Source organism: Ambystoma mexicanum, chromosome 6p (genome assembly GCF_040938575.1).
Source record: "Ambystoma mexicanum isolate Mex_15411 chromosome 6p, UKY_AmexF1_1, whole genome shotgun sequence".
In the NCBI taxonomy this organism is placed as follows: Eukaryota; Metazoa; Chordata; class Amphibia; order Caudata; family Ambystomatidae; genus Ambystoma; species Ambystoma mexicanum.
The window spans coordinates 1,058,036,373-1,058,060,031 of NC_090935.1; the positions used below are offsets into that span (position 1 = coordinate 1,058,036,373).

Consider the following 23,659-nt stretch of genomic DNA (forward strand, 5'->3'; position numbering starts at 1 on the left):
CATAGAGTTGGAGAAAGAACGGGGAATATTTATAATAAAGATAAATGGCTAAAGTCAAGGGAACTCCGCGATATGCTTCCGACAAGTATGGCGGAAAAAAACAATCTGAGGGTCCTACACGCGTGAGGGATCATGGGTACAGTGGACGTCACACTAGAGATAGTATTACTGGCACGCCCTAGTTCGACACCCCCCTTTTCGAGTTTCGAAAAACAAACTGTAATACTCCGCAGCTTCTACTAGATGTCGGCCTATGCACAGCATGTTATCTAGGCAGATTCCACAAGCCTCAGAACATATATATATATATATATGATACATTACTCACCGTAATTGTATTTCTGAGGTTTGTGGAATCTGCTTGGATTCACATGCTTTGCATAGGCCGGCCGACATCTAGTGGAAACTGAGTATTACAGTTGTTTTCCAAATTCGAAAAAAAAGGGACATATTATGACAAATTGAAAATAGTTACTCTTTCTGTCCTTTTCCTTCCGACTTCGACAAATTCATTGACGCGTTGGAAAAAACAGCCATCGGACGAATTCAAGATTCGGCTGACCCTTTCAGCCTTGGAAGGCAGCACCCGGCCTAGGCCCTTACAGTAGGGAGAATGGAGGGCGGTCATTGTAGAATGCATTTTCCCACCCATTCCCTTTCTCACCTGGCTGCCTTTCCCAAACATGGAAAAAATTCCTGTGGATAGACAAACACTGGGTGTGCAACTTGTGTCTGGACCACGACAAGGGGCATTGTTGAGCCTGAAAGCTCTTCAAAACTAAGACTCTTAAAGACCGAAGAACCAAGCGCTGGGCCCATCACGCAACGCAGGCTGAGGCCACCATTGACGTAGAGGGAGCCTCAGTGATGGCAGCGTTGCCATCTTTTCAGACGGTGAGGGTGGCGGGGAACAGTCAGGTTCCCAAGCACAGGCCCCCGACACCAAGAGACAGGCCGGCGGCTCTGTTACGGGGACGACACCAGGCGGCAAAAGCACTTCCACTACCCCCGCCACTAAACACACATCCCGGGGCTATGAGTCCACATCGTTGACCAAACGCACAAGTACGCGTCAAGGGGGAGGTCTACAGAATCCCTGCCCTCTGGGCATTCTGGGTCCCGATCGGCCCATGACAAGCCGCGGAAATCGAAAGACGCCGTCTCTAAAACATCGACCGATCACCGAACGTCAGCAGACGAGGCACCGGTCAGTACCATTACCGAAAGTCGACGACATATGTCAAAATTGGCTGATTGATAGCGTTTTAAAGACAGAGCAGGGCATTTGTGTATTGTCAACAAGCAGGTCACTAATACCTGCTGACCATTTAAAAGTGTTCCCCCACTTCCCCACATGTGAGGCTGCCTATCCATGCATACTATGGCTCCTGGCCCGTTGGTGCAATCCTCAATCAGAAAAAGAGCAATGCTGCAACCAAGCATACCTGAGGAAACTCACGTGATTGAGCGTGCTTTTGCAATAGAAAGATGCCCACCTTTGGGAGGGGTGACCATTGTTGGTATCGGTATGTCCACCATCTGGCACAGCTTCTCCATCGTGGGGTTACTCTCAAGTACAACAGTGGCGGCACAAACGTCATGATCCGGCAGCTCACTCTAGTTCTCTATCAGGGTGTGGTGGAAGTCACTGTCGGTAGACACATGGCGGTATTCAGGCCACTCTAAAAATTAACTTCTCTGTCTCCTGAATGTTTTTATACTCGGTGTTGCATAAAATGGGTTTTAGTAGTTCCTTCCTCAATACTGTCCAGCTCTACATTCCTCTCCTGTGTCTAGACTCCATGTTTTGTGCACATGATTTGAAATGTTCTTGTTGGGTTTGAAACGACACAGGGATGTCCTCTTCTACTTCTACTCACATTAGTGATTGTGCGCATTGCAGCCTTAATCAGAAATTAATATTCTCATTGCAGTTTAGCTTTGGATGGTCATAGAGCAATGGTTTTGTTGTATACTGATGACATTCTCTACATAACAAATCTAAGGCTAACTGATCTCCCAGGAACTGGCTGTGGCTAGATTAGGTAACTTTTCTGACCTTGTTATTAACTGGCCTAATCAGAACGTTTCACCTTGACCAGTGTTACTATATATGTGCTGGGCCTCAGAATCTGCTAAATATTTGGGAATTCATATTGCTGAGATGTGCTTAAACCTTTTTGGAGCTTAATCATACACATTATTTATAAATCTGAAATAAATCGCTTCTTTTCTCCACTTTCAGTAAGAACGTTCCCCAAAAGAATTGGTTCTACACAAGAAGCATCATCTTTTCTCAAATATTCGTGTCTGGTTGGCACACCATTTTTGTCAACAAACCATCCTCCCTACTCAATCATTAAAAGTGGCATCCTCTGCTGCTTACAACAGTTGGGGTAACCTAGTCCCACCTATACTCACAGCAAGTAGTGGCAGCTCTGGACATAGAATGATATACATCCTGGTCGCTCAGGCACAATTTGCAACTTATTAGTGCGACATGTATACATGTATACATCCCTCAACGATCAATGAAGTTTGTTTGACTTTAACTGGTTGAAGCACAATTCGCAGAATTTTTATTTAAACAACTTTACTGCAAAATGCAGGGGGTCGAGGGAGTGGACTCCCTGCACTCCCTCGTCTACTACCCATCATGCCACTTTCTATATGCCTAACCCAAAACCACGATCTATCTTTCTTTGCGGTAAGAAAAGGTAAAAGAAATTAAGCAAAATGTAAATTGACTAGCTTGTTAGTTGAAAAAGCGTGGAATACCTTCCTCGCATTACTATGAATCAGGTATCTATTCAAACATATTTTTTTCCACTCTCCTCTCATGCAGAGTAATGGAAAATTGTAAATGTGACCCCTTTAGTTGTAATGCCCGGGCACAGGATCTTTTCTTTAGGAAGTTACGTCGCAACAAAGCTCATGCACCCAGTCTGCCATTGGAGAATCAAGGTTGCACCTCCGATCTGCGATCCAGATTTTAAGAGACCTTGGAATTCAACCGTTCATTTTTCAGAACCTGCTCAGTTTCTTTAGAGCACCCATAGCAAATAGATGTCTACCATGATATTAAAACTACAAGGCCAAGGTAACCAAACTTTGTTTTGTTTGGTACAGATCTTATGAATTACCATTTATAAGAAAAGTCAATGTTACAAACAAACAACACTTACCAATACGGTCAGGAAGGACCTCCAGCGATGAAACTCTTTCATCTTTGTTAAGCTCTAGTCCATATACACAGTCAAACCCATCATATTTGATAAGGTAAAGAGATGGATTAACTGGAACTTGATCCAGCACTGTTCCTTTCCATTGTGATAAAGTTCCACTGACTTCTTTCCATCCATGCTGTATTCTACAGCCTACAATGTTTCTTCTTGGCTGTGAAATTGGTTTGCTGGGACCAAGGTTGCCTCGATGCTTCCTGTATGATGAGAATATAAAAAACAAAAAAATGGTACATGTCTCTGCTTTTACAGGTTTCTCAATGTCGTTCAGCGAGGGTTTTTCGTACTGAATAAAAGATAAAAATACCAAAATTCAAATATTTGATCATCAATGTTGACTCTGCATTCTTCATCCAAAACCAGCTCAAGGGTTTCAATATTATCGTCACACAAAAGAGCACAATAGGCGTTGGTGCTTTTTATCATTCAACATAGTTTCCCTCCATTACTGTGTCCAATAACCATGCGTTTGTAGTAATTTGGTTCTAAATGTGAGAGCGTTACTGTAACCTTGCCATCAACACAGCACTCAAGTTTCTACTTGGCATGCGAGCAAAAAGGCGACCTAGCCCTATTTCTTTCTTATTGAATTCTGGGACTTCAAGTATTTTCTTTCCCCATTTTAAATTTAGGAAACTAAAAGACCCAGAATTCCAAGAACAAAAATGGAACTGAATGGCCTTCTCACGCATAGAAAGAGGAAACAAATGTGAGAGCTCTGCACCCATTCAGGTCTTATGATGGTCCAAAGCATAATGCATCCACTTAATATAGTAGGGTGGGCACCATCAAGTTTACACTCTTGGGGAGTACCCTGCAAGAGTTCTCGCAAATAGGATTGGTCAGTTACCTTTCTCTATCCTCCCAACGCCAGTCCTTCTCTAACGATTGGTTTAGGAGTCTGGAGCAGACATATGGCAATTCCCAATTGCAATCCCCTTCGTTTTCATGTCAAATGTTTGGCAAACACTAGTTAGGTGAGAAAACTTCAGAATTTTACTAGCAACTGCCATACTATAAATATTTTTGGATTCAGCTAATCAAGGGGAATTTAATAAAACAAAAGCTGGGTCCACACCATGTTGCACAGCCATTTGTGAATTGTCTGTTGTTTTTACAAAAAGCATAACAGTTAGGAACATGCAATGTATTACCCAAATTCCCAATTTTACCTTCCACCAACACGCCAACTTTCGCATTCGGGACATGTTAAACGCAGCCAGGAACACGTTAGATTACCATTACTATTCCTTAAAACGCACATAGCAGAATTTTAGATCACCAAATTAACTTGAAATTATCCACAAAATAAAACATACATGTATACTGAGTGATTTGGGTTTGTTTCAACCCACTTGTGTCATTTATTTATACTGAGAGAAGTTAATTGTGTTGTGCCCCCGATAAAGTGGTGTTTGATGTTTTAGTGTAATTCTTTTTAACATACAATTAAAATAAATATAAATATATTTCCTGTACACCGGCCTGGTTCTTGGCTCATTGGTAGCTCAGTGGGAGGAGTCCAAGGGGTATTAGATGAAATAGAGATAGGGCTGAATAAAATTATTAACATCAAACCGTTTATTGTGTGACACCTAGTTTGGGGAGGGAAAGAACTCCCTATGTTGAGGGTGGCCTGGCACAGTGCTACCGACAGACGGAGAGGGTCAGAGAACCAAATTTGGCATCGCCAATCTGGAGCCCCGAGAATCATCTTGCACGGATTGTTTGAATGCAATGATCAGACGTAGAAGAAGCAGGATTGGAGGGAATGCATAAACGAACAGGCCCTCCCCGGACTTGTCTCATGCGGATATCTGCTGGCAAACTGGACACACCGTGGGGAACAAGCCGATTGATGGGCAACCTCGCTTCAAGAAAAGCTGAAGAACTTGATCGTGGCAGAAACGCAGTTGCCTGCTGCATAAAAGACGCAGCCAGAGATCTCTCCCCATTTGTATCTAAACTAATCAACGCTTCATTTGCGTCGGGCATCGTGCCTTCCAACCTGAAGCAATCTTGGGTACTACTTCCGCTTAAAAACCAAACCTAAGACTCACTTATACCGACCAACTACCGCCCAATAACAGTCCCGTTTCTGCTTAAAATCCTAGACAAGAAAGCCTATAACCAAATTCAGAAATTCTTGGAACATAAATTACTAGCAGCACGTAAATCAGGATTCCGACCCCAACATGGTACAGAGACGGCCCTCATCGATTTGAAAGGGCAAATAGATGATCTAAGAGATAAAGGTAAAACAGCTCTTCTCCTGTTGCTGGACCTTTCGGCTGCATTCGAACTTGTCGACCACAAGGTCCTTTGCAGCCATCTAAATTCAGCTGCCCACTTTTCCAAAGAAGCTATAACTTGGATCGAGTCCTTCCTCAGTGATAGGACTATGAGGGTGTTCTCCCCCTCAGCGGCAGCCAATCTGATCCCAATCCTGTGCAGAGTTCCTCCGGGATCTTGCGTCTCCCCTACTCTATGCAACATATTTACTAAGCCCCTTTTTGATGATCTGGACCTTCTTGGTATCACCTACACTAATTATGCAGATGATCCAGATTCTCCTTCCACTTTCCGGTGATTACAATAAGGATTTGGCCTTGGTAAATAGGGTGTATCTCATCATTCAGGCTTGGATGGCCTCTCACAGTCTATGCCTGAATGATGATAAAACAGAGCTCATCATCCTAAAGTCTCACACTAATCTTAAAAAACTAGGCCAAGATTACTCCTCTTTTGAGATTGATGGTAATGTCTTCAAGGTGTCTAAGGAGGTGAAGACACTCGGCTTCTACCTGGACTCCACCCCTCCTTCGATAAACAGGCGAAATCCTTGGCCTCTGCCACAGCATACACATGTAAGCTTATTAGAGCAGGTAAACATTTTCTCTCCGATAACAATTGCATTATCTTAGCCAGGGCCTTGATTCTGTCCAGGCTTGATTATACATTGGCGCTAACAAATCTGTCATCCACAGAATCCAAATCCTACAAAATAATGCCTTGAGAGCAGCTCTTGGCCTATCCAAAAGAAAGCACATTTCGAAAATCAGACATCAAAATAATTGGTTGTCGACCCAGAACAAAATCTACCTAAAAGTTGCCTCACTTGTTCACAAAGCCTTGAACAATGCCGCACCTAGCTATTTTACAGATAAATTCACAAAGAGAAGTTCCTCCCGACCAGTAAGAACCTCCAATGCCAATCGCCTAATTACACCTAGATTTAGGCTGGTGAATGTTGGTGGTGGTAGTTTCCAGGTCCGAGCGGCACCAACTATAGAACTCACTGCCTTATCTACATGAACAGCCCTTTCGAAAATTCAGGTCCAACTATCTCAATCTGCTGAAGGCGACCGACGACTAGTTGTACACTAGCAGGTCGACTTGCCTGCACTTTACTCATGATTTCCCTTACTGCATACATACATACACTCACCTACTACCTATCCTCAATCCCACACATTCAGGCTATTTATGTGACTCCTAGCTAGCGCCTGTATATAGTCTGTTCCGCTTCCATTTTGTAACTGTGCATATTGACGGCGGATGGAATCTGATTCTAACCACTGACTGCTTGTTTACTGTGTATGTATTTTGTAACTATGTAACTTCAAGTTTCGCATATGCTGTACTGCTGCGCCCGGCTACCTTCGGGTTTGGTGAGCATTATAAGTGAACAAACAAACAAACAGAGAATTCGCTATGGTATTTTGGTCCCCTGCCAGGTGAAAGGGGATGAGGAACATGGCCCGAGACACAGCTCAGTGCCACAGTGTCTGTGCTTCCTTGGACAGAATGAGAGAAGCGCCCCCTCCCGCTTCCTGATGTAAAACATTGTGGTTGTGTTGTCCGTGAAGATGTAAACCACCTTGCCTTGGAGTTGGGGTTGGAAAAACTTGAGAGCCCAGAACACTGCTCAGAGCTCCAACACTTTGATGTACAGCATCTTGTCTTCCGTTTGCAGAGACCCCTGGCCTGAAGAACCTAATGTGCGCTCTCAAGCCTTCCAGGGAGGCATATGTTGTCACTTGATGTCCAGGTGGTGGGAAACGCTGGTTTGAGTGTGAACTTGCCGATCCACCACCCCAACTCCTCCTTCCGGCTGGCATCCAGGAACTCTTGGAGAGGCCTCATCTGCAGCCTGCAGTGAGGAATTAAAGGGATGCATGAAGACATTATCCCGAGTAGTGACTTGAGTTAGCAAACTGTTGTCTGCTTGACAGCTGCTGAATCTTGCAGCGCATGCCTTTGACCCTCTCTTCTGAGGGGGTAGTCAGGCACTCGAGCATGTCCAATTGTGAGCCCAGGAACCGAGTGTTCCAAGACAGCGACAAGGATGACTTTGGGAAAGGTTTATATAGAATCCCAGCGAAGTCAGGCACTGAATTGTCTGCTCAGTGTGCTGCAGAGCCAACGGTAGAGATGGGGTGTGCATAAGCCAGTCGTCCAGGTTAGGGTAAACAGAAGCCCGCTCGGTGCAGTTGGGCAGCCACCACTGCAAGGCACTGGTGAAAACCATTTGGCGCTGACTTTAGGCCGAATGGCAGAGCTTTGAACTGGTAGTGCCGCCCCCTGCACCACTAAGCGAAGGAAGCGCCTGTGCTTTCGATGGATGGGAATGTGGAAGTATGCATCCACCAAATCCAGGGATGAGAGGAAATCTCCTTGCTCCAGCACGTGCTGCAGCGTGACCATGCAGACCTCCTGCAATTTGAGGAACGTGTCGAGTTCCCTGAGATCCAGAAGTCCACTTACCTGAATTTTTTCTTGCCAGGAAGTACCTGGAGTACAATCGGAGCCCCGAAGGTGCGATGTAACAGCTTTGATGGCCCCCCCTTTTTTAAGGGACTGATCCTCCTGCTGGAGGAGCGACAGATGTTGCTCTTGCCTTTGCACTGGCGAAATGGAGGTGCATTTGTTGTGAAACTCCAGTGTGTGACCGTGAAAGATGATGTGGAGCACCCACTCATTGGTGGTGATGTTGAGCCACTGGTCGACAAACTGTGAAAGCTGCCCTCCCACTTGGGTGCAGAAGTGGGGCCACGAGATGTGGCACTGATCAGGCCTGCTTTGGGGTCTGCGTGCAAGAGTAAGTGCCATGCCATCGGCATGACCCTCTATACACCTGCAACCTCCCTGTATGCCTCATGTGAGTTGGTGCGGGAAGGTTGACGACAGGTAGGACGATAATCTCTAGAGGTCCTGGAGTATCTGCCTTTGCCGTATCGGACGGAGTGCCTTTTCTGTTGCAGGGTACCCAGTGAACGAGCAGTGTCCGTCTTGATGGCTAAATATGTATTGTCGCTCTGCTTCCCAAAGAGGTCTACTCCATCAAAAGGCATGTCTGCTAGGCAAGAATTGATGGAGTAACCCTGTGGGAGACTGCACAGGCCTGTACTACACAAGTTGGTAGGGTGACTGAGCAGCCAGGCATATCTTAAGAGGGGTAAATGTGAGCTGTAGAGCTGTAGCAATGAAATCCACCAATACAAGTAGCCAAGTAACACTTTCACTGAAGGTTTTTGTAATAATTATGTATTTATCAGTAGATTTTAAATAAGCATTCCTTAAAAAGGGCAATATATGTAGCAATCAAATACACTTTAAATTACTTTTCTAGAACCACTTTTCCAGAACCAACACAAAGCTAGAAGATACTCTTTAGAGATGCTTCTTACACACTTCCTACACCCAGAGGCGACTCCACTAACTAGGACAGTAATGGCATTTATATATCACTAGTACACTTTGTAGATTCTGAGGTTTCACAGAAAGGGAAGGAAAAAGGTGAAACAGTTTTCTCAGAGCATGTGAACACATTCATTGTCCGATGAAGTCTAGATAAAAACCTTTCCCAGCAATAATAGTTCAAAACCAAGTTATCACCTATGAGGGACAGTAGGAATCAAAGACAAATGGACTAGAAGAGTCTGCAGGGAGCCAGGACAGCGTAAGTCAATTGGAGCACAGCCTATGGAGCTGAGGCACTTCTTAGATAGCAAAGTCTTGCACAAAGTTAGAGAGTTTGTCGAAGAAAAATCACTAAAGGATCAAAAGCTGTTACATTTGTGAGGGGTAGAGCTGAAATCAACTCTCGCACAGTAGCTACTGCAAGTCTTAACTGAGAAAAGCAAAGCTAAAGATACTGAGATAAGTACCCCAAGTCAGAACAGTACCATTTGGTTAGAAGAAGAGTGGTCCAGGTGGCTTCTGTCTGGTTGCAGCGATGCAGATCCTGGGTTCCTGGGCCTCAGTCGTTGGGCCAAGAGGGAGGACGTCTGGAGGACTCCTCCGGCAGCAATTCTGAGGTCAGAGGCAGCTACAGGCTCTTTTCAAGTCAGCATCACTTCGTGGTTTCAGCAGGTGGTAAACAGCACCACCATGGATCTTTGATACCGGTTGGGCATGCTTCACTCCTTGAGTCCTGCAGTCTGGCGAGGGGACTCGAACTCTGGTCGTCCTGCTTCTGGAGGGTCATAAGGAGACTCCTGGAGCTTCTGGCCGGATCACAGACGTTACACTCGACTACGGTACAGTCAGTCGGGTAAGGTGGTCCAGTTGAGTTAGTCTTGGGGTTAGTTGGTCCCACTAACCCAAGGGAAGAAGTCGTCCCTTTCAGAGCTTCTCTTGTCGATTAGAAAAAGGAGTTCAGCACAGCAGCAGGGCTTCACCGGGCAATTCAAAGGTCCAGGAGGATGCAGCAAGCTTTGTTCACGGTTTCTTCGTCTGGGTGTTTTTTCCAGTGGTCGACTATGTCTTCAGTCTCAAAACCCCCCGCATTTTAAGCAGGTTTCTCCCATTCATGCACAACCTAGCTGTCACTCAAACAGCAGAGTGGTTGCCCTGCAAGGAGAGACAGCCACCCAATCAGGACTTGGTGCATTCAGGCATTCCTAAAGACAAAGGACAGGAGTTTTTCAGTAACCTCCCTCACTTCCTGTCCTTCCAGACAAACTCGAGCCAGAGGCGGGGTTCAGTACTGAAGCCTGCCAGAGGCAAAACGAAAAAAGCTCTCAAACCTGGTTTGGCACTCAGAGTAAAACCCAAGAAAGACCTCACAAACACAAAATGGCGAAAAAAGAAGACGGGCCATTTTGACAAAATGGTCACCCAGGGGTGCTATACTGCAGCTGAGGATTCAGCCTGCGGTAGAAAAGCACAATGGTAGGAAAATTAAACCACTGCCACCAGCCATTTAAAGTAGTGAGTGTAACAGAAAAAACGTTAGATAAGTAGGTAGGAAAAGGGGCTACCAGGTAACCCCCAGCACTCCACATAGGATGGTGTGTGCTGGACCTACAAAGAGAAAAGTTAAGTAAAGTCAATTTCACTTTTTTTTTTTTTAAATGTTTTGTTTGATTTGTCAAACTTTTTATTTTTCCATTTTTGAGTCTTCATAACAAAAATGTTTTTAAACTGTGTTTCGATTCGGCTTTTCTTTTACAATTCTTTATCGATCTCAATCCAGAAGTTGATCACTGTAATGATCAGCCACTGATGTTTCCTTGGAGCAGTGTTGTCCATCTCTCCTCTACTGTCATTTGTTGCTCTGAGATTTTGAAAAAATCTCTGAATAGATGTCGTTTATTTTTTAGTTCTGGGCACACCATGATTAGATGGAATAAAGTTTCTTTCCCCATTGAATCTTTACAGTATCGACAGACAGGAGAAATATTTTTGGCTCGGTCTGTTAAAGCCAAGTATTTGCGTGTCGGTAAGATGTTCAGCCGAAAGCGCAAGAATAAATCACAAATTTTCACACTTGGGAATTGGACGAGATAAGAAGGCAACTGGTTGAGTGCTCCTGCTTCCATGTAGCTGGTTAAATGGCGTTTATAAGTTGTTTGTTCTTCGATCGTTCTTATCCAATCATTCTTCTGAATTTTTTGTTTTGCATATTGAGGTCCATTTCTTAACATTTCCTCTGTGATTTCTTCTTGCATTTTGCTTAATTTCACTTGTCCACTTTATTAGAGCTGCAACTTGGAATGCTTGTTTTTTTTCTTTAAGAATTTCCAATGATGGTATATTTTCCTCTGAATCCATTTGTTTCCATAGCACTATGGACTGAATAGATTGCAAGTTCATATCTGATTCTGGTTATCGGATATGATTTTGGCAAGGCAAGGGTTTTTCTCCAGAAAATAGCCTCATTTTTGGACCATTTCAATAGATGTTGGTTTATCAGGGATTCACTCGCATAAGTCAAGATTGGTATGACCTTTTGTTTGTATAGTAGAGTTGTAGCTTTTGCAGAATAAGTGCCATATTTGCGATGAAAAAAACGGCCTTGCCTTGCTAACGATGCTGCTTTTTCTTCAATATTTTCTTGCCATTCTTTTTCGTTCGCCGATGGATTGATTAATGCACCTAAGTATTTTATTGTTTTGGTTAGCTTAATCTCTTTGTCTTCCAGATAGAATTTTGGAGTCCATTGCTTCTTAGATTTTTCAGTTATAAGTTTCATTATCTTAGTTTTGTTGATGTTGATTTGTAGAACATTTTCCTTCATGAAATTTTGAGTTTTGTTCAATGTTATCTGCAGACCTTTCACAGTTTTGTCCAAGATGCTAATATCATCAGCATTGATTAGGGTTTGAACATTTTCACTGTTGATCTTAGGAGGATGATGATTTTTTTCTTCAAAATTGGGGGTGAAGAGATTATAAAGACAAGCAGCCAAGGGGCATCCCTGTTTAAGCCCATTCCAAGTGAGAATTGATCCTGTTGCCTTTCCGTTGTTTGTAAATCGAACTCGGATAGACGTATTCGAATACAGCTGTTGTATTGGGTTCAGAATAGTAGCAATATGGACCAGAGAAGTTGTCTATTAACTGAATAAAAAGCCATTTTTAGATCTATGAAGATTGCATAGACCTGATGTGCTTTCGTCAACCCTTCGTATTTTAGCATATTCAATAGTAAAAGATTGACGTTGGTACTTATTTTTGTGACAAAGCCAGTTTGCCTTTTTGCTTGTCTTCCGTGCTGTATGGCCCAACAGTTTAATTTTTTTTGTCGATATCCGGCAAATAATTTTCCTAAGGGATCCAACAGGGCAATCGGTCTGTAGTTGACCGGATTTTTCCGATCACCTGCTTTGTAGATTGGTATCAAAACAGCTACAGACCATGTACGTGGAATCTCTTTAGACTTTTCTATCAGATCTAAGAGATGGAAAAAGAATTTGGCCCAGTGTTCTGGATCTGCTTTAAGGTTGCTGTTGGCTAGCCCATCAGGTCCAGGTGCTCTAGATGAATTCAGGCACCTGATAGTGTTGGTAATGTCCTTTAAGTCCCATTTCAAGCTCCAGTTGTCAGTATCATCTTGTGGGTCTGTTATTCGATGGTGTTTAGGTTTCTTGTATAGATTTTCGAAGTGCTTGACCCATGTATGGGATTCAACTTCTTGAATCATGGATTGTTTTTTCGATGAATTATTCATCAGAGACCACAGGTGGCGTGTGTTTTTCTGATTTAACGCTTTCAAAAGTTCTTCTGCGTCGTGTTGCTTTATTGCCATTTTATAAGATTTCATTAAGTTGGAGTATTTTTGTTTTTCCCTTTTTATTTCGGCTTCATAGCCTCTTCTGTTTTTTTTTATTTGTCACAGACGTTTATAGTGTTTCTTTTTTGTTAGATGAATTTCTAAATTAAAATAATGACTATGCGATTGCTTGCATCTTTTTTGATTTCTTGATGTTGTTTGTTGGTATTTCTCTAAGATCCATCCATAATTTAGTTTCACATGATCCTTAAGCGGGGCCTATTCAAATCGGACTGCTATTTCTTGAGTTTGTTGCTCTTTAATTTGCAGTCGGTTCAACCTATTATTTATTTCAAGTTCAGGTAGAATCAAACATTGATCGCTTGATACTTCTGATAACCAGGAAATAAAAATGTGATGGTGGTCGCTGTCTGGGTGTGGAGAATTCGTAGTCAAGTTTGTAATTTTCCGAATTCCTTCTGTTATAAAGATGTAATCAATTATTGAATTCGAGTTCTCCCGTGACCAAGTCGACAGCGGGATACCTTTAAAATTCATTGGTTGAGCACTCAAGAAGATGTTACGCAGCCTTGCTTCCTTAATCCATTTTCTAGCTCTCGATGTCATTTCGTTGGTAACTTATTGGTTTCCTTCTTTGTCGAAGAGATGAAAATTGAAGTCTCCTGCTATGATGATTTAATTTCCGCTGTTACTACTGTTCAAATGATCAATTTCTTCACATATGGAATCAATGAATTTATTATCAGCTATAGCAGTAGGGTTCCAATAGATTTTGAAAATCGATAGGCAAGTATATTCTACAGTGTTAGGTGCAATGGTGTTATGGATTGATGGCATCTTGATGGAAAGGTATTGTGCCCAAGGGTGAATATTTTTACTTTCTATTATTCGCCACAAAGGGTTGATTTTTGTTAATAACAACATTCATGACGCCGGTCTTCCCTGTTGTGAGGATATAGCTGGATTCATGAACGTTCTATGGCCATCACATAGTACTTCCTCTTTCAGCCAGGTTTCTTGTAAACAAATGATGTCGGACTGTTCAAGTAAAGACGACTCATTATCAAAAAAGATGTCTATGACCTCTCGTATTCCAAGAACATAAGGTTGTGGTGGTTTCAGGTACATCTTTTCATTGTTATAAGTATGTTGTCTTCGCACTCTGGTTCACATTAGCATTGGAGATGTTTCTTGTTGTTTCAGATTGCTTGCACACCACCGGTTATAATTTATCTTGGTTATGGGACCTAGGATTTGAGTCATTCAAATGATTTGGGGATTCTTGAGTTTTGTTATGTATGCTTTGATTTTGAAATAAATTTTTGCTGAATAGCTCTAGCGTTCTTGATTTTTTTTCCGCCCTCGATTGAGAAACCATGATTTCTTCTATTTGAAATACCAAAGTAGCCAGTTGGTGTTTAGTGTCTAGGACACGTTGCATAATGTCGTGAGTGTAAAAATCAATGTGGGCTTCTTCCAAGTATTGCTTGTTTGTAAATAGAACTAACTCAATATGTTCGGTTTCAATTTTAGTCATTTGCGGAATGGCCTTAAATAGTCGCAGAATGTTATATCTGTTTAATATAACCGGTTCTTCTGTACTTGAACTCATCGGGTATATAGCTATTCTGTATGCACAGGAGGCATTTGAAGATTGGTCTGACCAGTTTAGGACTTAATTGAGCCGCCACGTTTCTACTAGTTTCAGTTGGGCTTTCTGATTCCTCTGATGGCCATATTTCTTCATTAGAAACTATTGAGTATGCCAGGGAGATATTAGTTTACTGTTCGTCTTCGGTGCTTTCGCTATTTGAGCAATCTGTTAAGGAATCTTGACATTCATCTATTACAATGAGGGACTCGTCTTGTGAGTTTATAGAAATAGAGTTACAGTCGCTTACATCATCTTCCGTAGATATATCTATCGGTTTGGTTGAATTTGTAGAATTGATGCAGGTTTCTTGATTAATTACATCTCTGAGTGCATCTAACGGTTCAGGCACTGTTTGATTGCCTTGTGGCCGAGCATTTTGTAATTTGTTCATTTTTCCTGTTTTCGCGATAGTTTGTTGGATAGTGGTCTGATTAGTAACCACCAGTTTTGTATTTTTCTTTGTCCTTTCATTATTTGTTTTCAGGGTAGTTTGTAATTTTCTCAGAAATGCATGTGACCCATTATGTGGATTTTTGGTAGTCTTTTTGCTCTTCGATTTGGTCGATACATCTTGACCTATTAGTCCCCGTTTCGAGAGATCAAAGATATCGAATGGGTTACAAGAGGGTGGCTCACTTTTGTCTTGCATTGCAAATACTTGAGTTCTGTGATGCAACTGGACGTAGTTGATTTTCATATTGTGTCGTTTGATCCATTTTCTTCATCTCCAAATTAGGTAGGTTTTCTGTCTGAGTTTGTGTAGATGCACAGATAGAGTGCATCATCACTTGGGCATGTTTTTTTACTTTGTCATCAACCATTTTTTTAGTAATTGTTGAAACTGTGTCCATTAAAGTCAGTTTGTCAACTATCAGCCCTTGCCACTTCCGCTAATCTATTTTGCCATGTTCTTGATGATCATGCTTCATATTTTAGTCGTTCTTAAATAGAACTGAGGGATTCAAACTGGGTTTGCTTGGTCAGTATCATTGCCAACAGTGTTGCTTGATCTTTGATGGAATCCACCATCGCTTCTTCGATCTTTAGAAACGGGATCATAGCTGTAGATAGAACCGCTACCAATGTATTCTGTAAATCTAACATCGTCGTTGGCAATCTTTGTTGGTATTGCGGAGAATAACTTATATTTCCAATTTTCATATTTGTAGAAGAGGAAGTCATTTCATCCGATTTATACTCAGGCGATTCTTTCGCTGCGGAAGTCAAAGGTTCTTTCATTGGTGCAACGAATTCTGTTGGGCCAATAGGGGTCGAAGTATCAATTTGTCTGATTTGCTTTGGTGTGTACATTCCCCCAAATACTTCATTTCTTTTTTCTTGCGAGTCCTTAATTGCATCAATTTCGGTGATGTCAAGTGAAAGACGTGCAATTCGGACTAGGAGCGTTTTTTTGGGCTCATCACTTTTTGTGCCAATAGGCAAATATGTTGCTTGCCATTGCTGTTTGGCTGCTCTCGCACGATCTTGAAGGGGCGTTAGGTGGCTATCATCCTTTGTCGGGATGGGTCCCAACATATTTAGATGTGTAAGTGAATTAGTATCGTCACATGTTGGACAATCGTGATCAGTGACAGTCGTCGGAACAGCGTCCGATCGTATGGTCTTTATGTCTACTTTACCGCAACCAATATTTTGTGCTCCATGCTTAAGATTGTCCATGTGCGCCTGGATCCATCAGTTTCCCATTGATCATATTATAGGAATTTGTTGTATTCAAGCTATTCGATAAAGTACCGGTTTGTCATTTTATTTATAGGCATTAAGGATTCCTCTAGTTTACCCTGCAATCTAGTGCGTGGTTTAGTGATTTCCATTTAGTATGTCGATCTTAAGTGAGTAATGAATTTCCTCTAAACTTGTGCACTTACCACGCCTATTGCCGGCCACAACTGGACCTCTCGCACAAATAGCAGCGTCCTTTACGCCGCAAGGGTCGCACTTTGATGATTATAAGGAGTTCTTCCTGTGGGTGTTGCCACAATATGGTCACGTGAATCCGTTGGCGTGACCGGTCTCAGGGCAATGTAGAACCTGGAATACTCCGCTCTCCTCAACTGCTGATTGCTGAATTCATCAGGCTTACGCAAATTGGAGCGGAAAGATCATATTCAGTAGGAGCGGTACTAAGTGGATGAAAGGCCAGTGGCCCACAGTCCCCACTTTCTGGTGATCAGTGCGAGTTCTTTCACTTATTTGTGTATGTACTCGGAAATAACTTTCTGTTACTAGCACTAGCGCCAAAGCCGCCAAACAGCCTAACAGCACCAGCCCTTCTGCCACCGGGGCTTACGCCGCGAGGGTGTCAGTGCGGTGAATTTCATCAGCCGGGGTAGTCACGTGACCGTGTCACGTGTTCCTTTGTGGCTCCGCCTCCCTCAGTGCAGCAAGAGCCGAGTGCTCGCAATGCTGCTTGGAGGGGGGAGCTGGCAGAGAATGTAGAACAAGTTCCAAGTGAATTAACACGCTTCTGGTGCTCCGTAGGTAAAATGCACTGTGGTCTTCTGTCAATTTCACTTTACTATTCTTGGGAACAATAGTTCACACAAGAAAAGGTATTCAGACCTTATGAGAAATCTAAAAGATTTCTCTGCGGCAGTGTGACACCATACACAATGTAGATGCCTATGGAGTTTTGTCAGACTCCAAAAACAAAGGAAACACATAGTGAGGTCAAAACACATGAGAGTGAGGATGTTTATGTTTATTGAATTCATATAACGCTTTAAGCCAAAGCGCTTTACAATATAACAGGTACAAAGTGAGAGAAGAACAAGTTACTTACCAACTGGTAACGTTCTTTCGATTGGATGTTCCTCCAACGTATTCCTCATCTTAGATGTATTCCATCCAGCTTTGCTGCGCTTCTGAAATTTTTTCGGCAGAGGGCGCCGTGCGTCGATGTCTTCGAGTCTATGGTCCCTCGAAGGCCTCCGTCGAGGGTGATGTCATCGGGTATATAAGTAGCACGTGCAGCGCCCGTTGGCCTCAGTTCTGTTTTTCCCCTTTTTATCTTTGATTTTGTACTGTGTAGATTGTGCTGGCAGACAGGTATCAGCCTTGCGAGATTTGAGTTGGCAATAACCCGGAAAAATCTACAGAGGGGTAGGCTGGGAGGGCGATGAGGAATACGTCGGAGAAACATCCAATCGAAAGAACGTTACCAGTTGGTAAGTAACTTGTTCTTCGAGTGGATTGTGTCCTCCAACGTATTCCTCATCTTAGATAGACTCCCAAAGCAGTATGGATAATTTCTCTGGAGGAGGGATTAGATTTTTCAATGCCCTTAGATGGCTTTTCCAAAACTTAGTTCCTTAGACTGGGAAGCATCCAGGCTATAGAATTTTGAAAAGGTGTGTTGTGAAGACCAAGTTGCTGCTTCACAAATGGACCTTATTGGAACACCTCTTTGAAGGGCTGTCGAAGAGGTGATGCCTCTGGTGGAATGAGCCCTTAACCCTTCTGGTGGGTCTTTTTGTGCTAATCTGTAGAATTCTGAAATGCAAAGCACAATCCAGCGTGAAATTGTCTGTTTTGTCACCGATTGACCCAGTTTCCTTCCTGTGTAACCTATAAACAGCTGGTTGTCCACTCTAAGTCTGGAAAGTCTAGAGATGTAAAAGCTTAAAGCTCTTTTTGGATCCAACCTGTGTAATCTTACCTCCTCCTTAGTAGGATGGGGTGGAGGATAGAATGCGGCTAAAACAATTTTCTAACTTAAATGAAAATCAGATACTACTTTCAGTATAAATGATGGTTTAACCCTCAACACAACTCTGTCCTTATGGAACACAGTATAGGGTGGCCCAGAAGACAGTGCCTGCAATTCGCTCACTCTTCTTGCAGATGTTAAAGCAACTAAGAAGGCAGTTTTCCATGTTAGTAATCTTAATGGACACGTGTACATACGCTCATAAGGAGCACACATTAAGAATTTTAGGACTAAATTGAGATCCCAATCGATACTTGAACGGGTGAGGAGGAAACACATTATGAGTCCTTTTAAGAATTGTATTATCAAAGGAATTTTGAAGTAGGAGCATTCTTCCGACGAGCGCTAGAAAATGGAAAACGCCACAAGGTAACCTTTTATTGTTCCAACATTCAGACCTCTATGTGCTAGGGTCAGAAGAAAAGATAGTACTTCCCGAATAGAACATAGAAAAGGATTGACATTCTTTTCTCTGTACCAGTTGCAAAACTTTTTCCAACGGCAACGGTATAGAGACTTTGTTGCTGGCCTTCTTGCCAAAAGCAACACCTTCATAACATCATCTGGAAGGTTCCAATCCCTGTATCTCAGCCTTTCAGATACCAAGCATGAAGGTTGAGTGTTTTGACCTCTGGATGGAGAACCTGACCCTCCATTTGAGAGAGAAGCTTCTCTCTCTGAGGAAGACGTACTGGAGGACAGATTGACATGTCTAGAAGGTCTGGGTACCACGTTCTCCTGGCCCAATCTGGGGCAATTAGGATCATGCGGCTCCCGAAGCGTCTCAGCCGCCTGATGACCTGAGGAATGACGGGAATCGGAGGGATCGCATACAATAGTAGGAAATTCCACTCCACCACAAACGTGTCCCCCAAGGCTCCTCTCGGGGGAATATCCCTTGAGCAATACCTTTCGCACTTTCGGTTGATACCGGTTGCAAATAGGTCTACTTGAGGGGTTCCCCAAAGGGCGAAGATCTCTTGAATGACTTCCTGAGCAAGTTCTCATTCGTGGGACACTGTGCTCTGCCTGCTCAGAGCATCCGCCGTCATATTCTCCTCCCCGGCTAGATGAATTGCCGTTAAAGAGATTCCTTCCTGAATTGCCCAATACCAGAGCTGCATTCCCTCTCTGCACAGAGGTAGTGGCCCCACACCTCCTTTTTGTTTAGATAATGCATGGCCACTTTGTTGTCCGTCATTATCAGGACATTCTTTCCCCTGGCAGATGGCAGGAAGGCCTTCAGCGCTAGTCTGATTGCCCTCAGCTCTAAAAGGTTGATGCGTAGTTTGGACTCCGATGGAGACCAACGACCGTTGATTGTCAAATCGTTGGCATGAGCTCCCCACCCCATGAGTGAGGCGTCCGTCACTACTGTGATCTCCGGCCATGGTTGCCAAAAAGGTTCTACTTTTAGGATGTTCTGTGTACAAGTCCACCATAGAAGATCTTGTCGAACCTTGTTCGGAATCTGGAGAAGATCCATCATTTGACCCGAGAACTGGGACCACTGAGTCTTTAGAGCCCATTGAAGGGATCTCATCCTCAAGCGTGCCTCTGGCACCAGGAAGATGCAGGATGCCATGAGGCCGAGCAACTTTAAAAAGTCGTAAGCCTGGAGATTTTGGGCATTTTGGAATTTAGAAACCATCTGAAGAATGTCTTGAGCCCTCGACTTGGGAGGCAAGCTCTTTCCCAAGGATGTGTCTAAAGCTCCTGTGTACTGAAGCTGTTAGGAAGGTGTAATTTGCGACTTCTTGAAATTTAGGGAGAAGCCCAGTCTGTGGAGGAAGTGGCAGGTGACTTTCAGATGATCCAGTGCTTGCTTGGCAGAACGTGCCCTGATCAACCAATCGTCCAGGTAGGGGTAGACATGAATCCCCCCTCTCCTGAGATGCGCTGCCACCACTACCATTAACTTGGTGAAGACCCTCGGGCGGAGGTCAATCCGAATGGCAGGGCTCGAAACTGATAGTGTGAGTCGCCAACTACGAACCTCAGGTATTTTCTGTGCTTGAGATGAATCAGCGCATGAAAATAAGCATCCTGGAGGTCCAATGACACCAACCAGTCCTGAAGTTGAAGGGCCTGAAGGATCTGAGAAAGGGTAACCATCTTGAACTTGTCCTTCCTGAGGAACTTGTTCAAGTTTCTTAAGTCCAAGATGGGTCTCAGTCCTCCGTCCTTTTTGGGGATCAAAAAATACGGGGAGTACCATCCCTTGTTCTTCTCCGCTGCAGGTACTCGTTCTACAGCACCTTTCTCCAGCAGGGTTAGAACTTTCTGCTGTAGGAGCGGGTCCGAAAACTTCAACGGGTGTCTCCCTGGTGGATTGCTTTGAGGTTGCGTTTGAAAAGGAAGGCAATAGCCTTGAGCTATTATTTCTAGAGCCCAAACATCTGAAGTAATGGCTCGCCATTCTTGCAGATGCTGTGACAGCCTGCCTCCTACAGGTGTTTTGTGATGCAAGTCCTCAAAGTGGTTTTGTGGTGGTTGTTGCAGACGCTGATGGCAAAGAGGCTGCAGCTGGAGCTGGCTTTGCACGTTTTCCTCGTCCACCGCGAGTGACCTTTCTCTGGCCCCTTTGACTGGCCATTCCTCTCGCCTTTCTATATGAGGAGTAGTAACGATAGGATCGTCCCCTCCACGATTGTCCTTGCCCACGAAAAGGCTGAGGTTGCCTAATAGCAGCTCCTAAAGATTTGGCAGCTGCTTTTGAGGTCTGCAACCTCTCAAGGCTCTCGTCAGCCTTGTTGCCAAAAAGGTGAGACCCGTCAAAAGGCATGTTCAGAAGGCAGTTCTGTACGTCCGGTGCAAAACCCGACTTCTGTAACCACGCAAATCTGCGCATTACCATGCTAGTGCCCATGGACCTGCTTACACTATCCGCAGTGTCCAGTCCAGATTGAAGGGATTCCTGCATGGCTTCCTTTCCATCTCTAACAATAGCTAGGAACCCTTCCATTTCTTCCCCTTCTGGTATGTGCTCCGCCACCATTGCGATGCACTCCCACAGAGTGTACGAAAATTTTGCCAAAGCACATGTGGAGTTGGCAGATTTTAAAGCCATACTCCCAGCTGAAAATACCTTCCGTGCCCAGCCATCCGCACACTTATCGTCCCTGTCTGGAGGGATAGAAGGGTACGCAAGTTTGTTAGAAGCTGTGGCTGCCTGTATGACCAGACTCTCGGGACTTGAATGTTTGGACAGATAGCCGGGGTCGCTACTGGCTGGGCGGTATTTTGAGGTGAGGGATTTATTTACCGGAGGAATAGAATCCGGAGTTTCCCAATTCTTGGCCACCCTATTTTGCAGGGCTACGTGAAAGGGTAGTACTGGGTCTTCGGTGGGACCATGGTCCAATATATCTGTTAAATCATCCTGGATGATTTGGGATGATGGTCTAGCCCATTCTAAGTAATCTACTACTTTCGTCATTAATTGACGGTATGATGGACTGGCATGCTCTCCTAGTTCTGGTTGTGTCAATGCCACTTGCATTGTGTGATGATTCCACCAAGTCCCTCATTCTGCTTTCTTCTGAAATCAAACATTCTGGGACATTTGGGGTGCCATATTCTAGCCCAAAAGGTACATTCTCCTCATCAGATCTCTCCTGTTCCTCAAAAATTGAGGTCAGGGACTTGAAAAACTCCTTCCTGGGGAGTGGCTTGAAAACCTTCTGTGGGAGAGGAGGAGGCAGAGGTGTATTACAGGGCTCTGAGGATATTACAGGTCTTGTAACCTTACCTTTCCCTTTTTCTGGCTGCCCTGGCTTGGCTGGAGCCTTTGGCGCCGAGGGCTTTGGCGTCGATAAGGGCGTCGACGACATAGTGGTCGTCAACAGGGTTTGCTACGAGGGCATCGAGGCGCTCTTGGAAGATTTTTCCTTCAAGGTGTGATGGATCTCAGATGGCGTCGGTGACCTTGAATGGTCGACTCGACTCGAGTGTTTTTCGCTCGGCGTCCTGGAAGGTTCCCTATCCTTCCTTTTTCGATCACCCGGGCTCGAGGGCGCGCGAGTGTCGGAGCGATGCCGCTCCCGGCTGGCTTCCGAAGAAGGCACAGACCGAGGCTTTTTCTTTCTCAAACACCTCCATCATTTTGACCCTGAATGCTTCCCACTCTTCGGGAGACAAATGTTTCGTGGGGCATTTAATCCTTTTCAGAGACTCGTATGTAGACGAGGTGGAGGGAGACCTGTGGCGTCGTTTCTTCGATTTTTATGTCTTGGGAATGGCTTCGGGACCTAGATCGATGCCTTTCGCGTCGAGGAGATTTCTCCTGACGGGACCTCGACTCGACACTAGAGGCTTTACGATCGGTTTTGCGACCTACCTGTAGTTTTCCTCTTTTTTCCCGCAAGGCCTTCCCCGTCATCCCCTGACACTTCGTACAGGCCTCCATATTCTGGCCTTCTCCGAGGCACCACAAACACTCTTGGTGCGGGTCCGTGATCGACATTTTTGAACCGCACGACTTGCACTTTTTGAAACCCAATTTCCGAGTTGTGGTCGGCATCGATGACGAGGACATATTCAGTTATATTTATTATTCTTCACAGAACTCAAGGCGCGCCGAATCTCCGAAGCAACGTATACTGCGGAAAAACGGAACTGGAGCCAACGGGCGCCGCGCGTGCTACTTATATACCCGATGACGTCACCCTCGACGCAGGCCTTTGAGGGACCATCGACTCGACGACATCGACGCACGGCGCCCTCTGCCGAAAAGATTTCCGAAGAGCAGCAAAGCTGGATGGAATACATCTAAGATGAGGAATACGTTGGAGGACACAATCCACTCGAAGCATATTTGCAAACATGAACAGGTCATTAGAACAATAAGTAGAACTATTTACAAGGGGGGAGAGGGTGGGAGGAAGGTAGAGGAGGGGGTAGGTGATGGGAGTTACGGTGTAGGATTTGAGGTAGGGGGAGAGGGAGGGAGGGGGAGGGGAAGGAGGAGTGGTCTGGTGTCCTACATTGACCTTAAGTAGTATGTATTACCAATTTAAGGTCAGGGGGAAGGGGAGAGGATGGGGGGGGGAAGGAGGAAAGGATAAGGGCTCACTCACTCCAGGGCCAAAATTAAACAGTCCTAAAAAGTCCAGCAAAAGAGCTGGGGGTCTCTAAGGTGGGAGGAATCCAACACTAAAAATGAGAATTCTTCCTAACAATGTCTATTACCTGTGGGCAGGCGTGGCTACAGAGCCAAGTGATAGGGCGTGATTCTTTGTGTTCCTGCTAATCCTGAATGATCCCTATGGAAATCTGAGGCTATAGAACGCAATGATGCAAAATAAAGAATAAATAAGTGTATGAAGTAGCAAACAACCGAAGACTACAAGCTGGAAGCTATCTATACACAGGACGCGGAACGCGAGCTGGAGAAATTTTGGAGAGGCTGATCACTAATAAAGCAAGATAGCGGGCGCACCATGACAAACAACTTGGCAAGTAGACCACTGCAACACAAAGACACGTGGAGCGAAGTCGCTGAGGGATGGATAG

At 44.2% G+C, this 23,659-nt stretch overlaps 1 protein-coding gene across 8 annotated transcripts in view; it reads right to left on the reverse strand.

The window, feature by feature from the left end:
- SPIN1 (spindlin 1) overlaps nt 1-23,659 on the reverse strand; it is a 454,964-nt gene that overhangs the window by 168,108 nt on the left and 263,197 nt on the right. For all 8 annotated transcript variants that reach the window (XM_069625665.1, XM_069625666.1, XM_069625663.1 and 5 more), the window contains one exon: nt 3,186-3,439. In XM_069625665.1, the coding sequence (XP_069481766.1) occupies nt 3,186-3,439 (254 nt within the window). The remainder of the gene's footprint in view (nt 1-3,185; nt 3,440-23,659) is intronic.